General features: G+C 28.1%; 1 protein-coding gene across 1 annotated transcript; it reads left to right on the forward strand.

The window, feature by feature from the left end:
• Positions 1 to 1,327: 1,327 nt before the first annotated feature.
• Positions 1,328 to 2,176, forward strand: RpL36A (ribosomal protein L36A). The gene is made up of 3 exons (XM_072527426.1): positions 1,328 to 1,479; positions 1,746 to 1,919; positions 1,980 to 2,176. Exons 1-3 carry the CDS (start codon positions 1,477 to 1,479, stop codon positions 2,115 to 2,117), a joined length of 315 nt encoding a protein of 104 aa, XP_072383527.1. The 5' UTR covers positions 1,328 to 1,476; the 3' UTR covers positions 2,118 to 2,176.
• Positions 2,177 to 3,807: the final 1,631 nt, after the last annotated feature.

Raw genomic sequence — 3,807 nt, forward strand, 5'->3', positions numbered from 1 at the left:
ATCCACTTATTCCACAACAAATAGGTAAACTGATCAAGAAATATGTTCTTACACATTTCAAAATATTAGAAAGCATAAAATGCCTAAAATATAGGGAATATCGTGATTGAAATCACTTAGGCATTGTAATCTTTGCCTTTCTGCATACCCATGCTTTGGAGAGTATGTATATCCAAATGTTTAAGTAAATTTAATGTTAATATTTTAAATACAAATAATCCTTATCGAGAAGAAAAATAGCTAAAGCAAGGTAGCTATTGTAACAATCTCCACTCATCCAGACCAGAAGTGAACAAAAAGAAAGAAAATACTATAGCACGTGCATTTCACCTATTTGTGCATATGCATGATGTAGAACTACTTATAATCAAACCAACAGCCTTCTCCAACAAATAGTTTGACTAATATTTAATACATTTATTTAAGCTCATCAATTTTCATAACATAATTGATCTTTTCTTGTATTTCCCCATTCAATTGCACAAGGAATTCCATTTTTCTCTATAGAAATCTCTAGAATATTATAATGTTAGGAAAATAAAATCAATGACCTGACAACACCGCCCAAAACAAGCACGTTCATTATTTTAATACAAAGGGACAAAAGGATAGCGTTGCACGCTAAGCATTTTCATATGACGCCATTAAATATAAACGTATTTAAAGGTAACGGTTTTTTTGTAAACACCATCCATCCGATACTCCTGTACTCATGTTGTTTTGGAATAGGACGGAACAAATTGATTTATGACGGCTTTTCATTAAATTTTCTCATGTTAACTTTAAATTAACCAAAAAGCGTTGGCTAATTGCTTATTTACTTAGTACAAAAATTATAATTAGGTCGTCAAGTAACTATTAGAAAACCATCAAACATTTATGAAAAACAAAAATATTTTTTATTTTCAGTTAAAAAAAGTTCAATAAACTCTAATGTACCTATTTGTTTCATGATAAAGAAAATAAAATATAAAAATATTTATAGATACACACGTCTCTCAATATGTGGAACAATCTATTATAAGCATAGAGTCATAGTTTCATCAAATCATCAAAGCTTTAAAAATGGCGACCAAGTTTATATTTTTTTGTATAAATATATAACTTAATTGTTTCCGTGACCTCTTTTATTTAATATACAATATAATTATTTCCTTCTGAGAATGCAATAGGTTTTAATAGAATAGGGTCGGATTATTTAGTTTACCTACACATAAACATATCCAACCAATAGGTTAAATCGTTCAAATCACGTGCGGCCGTAAAAATTGGCTTGTTCTTCTGTGATTGGGTTGTTATCCCTCCAAAACCCTCTCAAGCTGCGTGAGCTTGACACATTTTATTTTACGTTTTGCGCAGGAAATGATCGATTGATTTTAAATTTCGCGCTGAACCAAAACTGACGTTTTAGCTTTGATATTTGACAGCTTCCGTTTTCTCCTTCTTTAAGTTGACAGTTCATAAGAATAATACAAAATGGTAAGTTCGAAATAGAAATCTTGAATCATCTACTTTTTAAAAGTATTTTTCGTATATATTTTGAAAAGATGTTTTATAATATCTTCCTATTTAACTGTTTAGGACTGTATAGTGGTAATTTTCCTTTATTAATTTTGAAAGTAATAGGTTATGTAGTTTTGAAATGTCAACAACTACTTTTAACTTATTTTCAATTTAATATATTATAAAATTACACTCATTGCATGCAATAAAATGTTAATTAATTAAATTATTATCTGTTTTAGGTTAACGTACCAAAACAACGTCGTACGTTTTGCAAAAAATGTAAAGTCCACAAGCCCCATAAGGTAACCCAATACAAAAAATCCAAAGAACGTCATGCATCTCAGGGTAGAAGACGTTATGACCGTAAACAACAAGGTTTTGGTGGACAAACTAAGCCTATTTTCCGTAAGAAGGTAATACATTTCCTACTAAAATAAATCACAGACATTGTCATAATTGCATTATGTTTTTAGGCAAAGACAACCAAAAAGATTGTATTGAGGATGGAATGTAGTGACTGTAAATTTAGGAAACAAATTCCACTTAAGAGATGCAAACATTTTGAACTTGGAGGTGACAAGAAGCGTAAAGGACAAATGATTCAGTTCTAAGTTATTACACCTTGTTTTTTAAGTTAATCCTCACAAAATAAACCAAGTTTGTATATAAATTTGAGTTTTGATTTACCATCCATTCAAATTAGTCACAAAATAGAAGTGATTGCAATACAATTTTGCTGTTTTTGACAATTTTCTTTGATTATTTATTAATTTAGGTTTCAGTGTCAATTATTAGAAGTTAAATGTTTAATATAGCTCAAAAACAAAATTGTCAATTTCCTATTAACCTGCAAATAGGTTATTAATGAAAATTTATGAAATGTGCAATATTAATTGAAAATAACAGGTTATAAACCTATTACCAAAATTCCAATACCAAAATAAGAAAATAAACATAATTTACTAGTTTTATTGGAAATAAGCCATGATTTTTCTTTAAAATTAAGATTATTTGATGTTTAGATTTCCACTTATAATAGAAATAGTTTTATATTTTGAAAACGATTTCCAAAATTTTAAAGTAAGATTTTGGCTTATTCCTAACAAAAATTGTAAATTACATTAAGATGCCACAAGAAAATAGCTTAAGAACAATATTAAAAATAAATGTAACTTTTGTTTCAATAAATTGTTTTATTCCCATAATATTAAGTGACAGTAAATGAAAACCAGAAAATTCTGTTCTGTTTTCTGTTCTTCATACACTTGATTCCAGTTTATTATCAAAAATTTGACAATATATCGAAACCTCGTAAGTTTTGTCAGAATTATTTGGAATAATATTTTCAACCCAAATCCTCAAATTTAAAAATGGGCAATTTTTGACTTAAGGTTTTGACATTTAATGGAGATATATAATTTCTACTTTGTCATCAGTGGTAGACATGAACACAGGTCTCTGTTTTTATATTCCTCTAACCTAAACAATTTAAATCTATGCTAGTTGAATACATTATTTATTGTAAATCATTAAGGGTAGCATTAACTAGATTTTACCAAATGATGAGCTTAATAGAAAGTCAATGCTGGTGCTGCCTTCGCATTACCCACATTAACCTTCAATTTTCTCATTCTCAGCATATATTATAGTCTGTTATTTATTACACAGATATTCGATAAATGTTAGAATTTTCTCTAGATGTGTCGTTATCTTTTCTTTGTGTTCGCCATATTAATATTATTGATATAGCGTTCATACTTACAGTTATAAAGAAATACTAAAACAAAACATTAAATAATGTTAAGCAAATGATTAAATCAAAATACATTAAATGTTCCTGAAAATCTTTGAAATATATACTCTTAAGTTAAAGATCACTCATCTTCGATCCCTAACATACCTACTCAGAGTGCTTAAATCTTACAGATTTTATATCTATCATAATTAATAATAATAATATTGATTAAGGTAATTTGTTAGTATCTGAATTCAGTTAATAGGAGATAATTCGCCATAGTTTATGTGGTAGTGACCTATAAATCAGAACAGTCAGTGGCATGGTCAAGTAGTTAATAGGGAAAAACTACATCATTAGTTTCATATAATATATGAAACTATTGATCTAGATTTTCTCTATCAACTACTTGACCATACCTTAGATTTATGCATATATTATAAGCATAAATCCGGAGAAACTTATTGATTTTTTTTTTCAAGAGTGTAAATATGGTTAAAATAGTAAGGTAACCTTAATATAGAAGAACAAGACAGGATGCTTGTGGACCGAAGTAAGATATAAAA

The sequence above is a fragment of the Diabrotica undecimpunctata genome, chromosome 3, assembly GCF_040954645.1.
Source record: "Diabrotica undecimpunctata isolate CICGRU chromosome 3, icDiaUnde3, whole genome shotgun sequence".
NCBI classification, from domain to species: domain Eukaryota; kingdom Metazoa; phylum Arthropoda; class Insecta; order Coleoptera; family Chrysomelidae; genus Diabrotica; species Diabrotica undecimpunctata.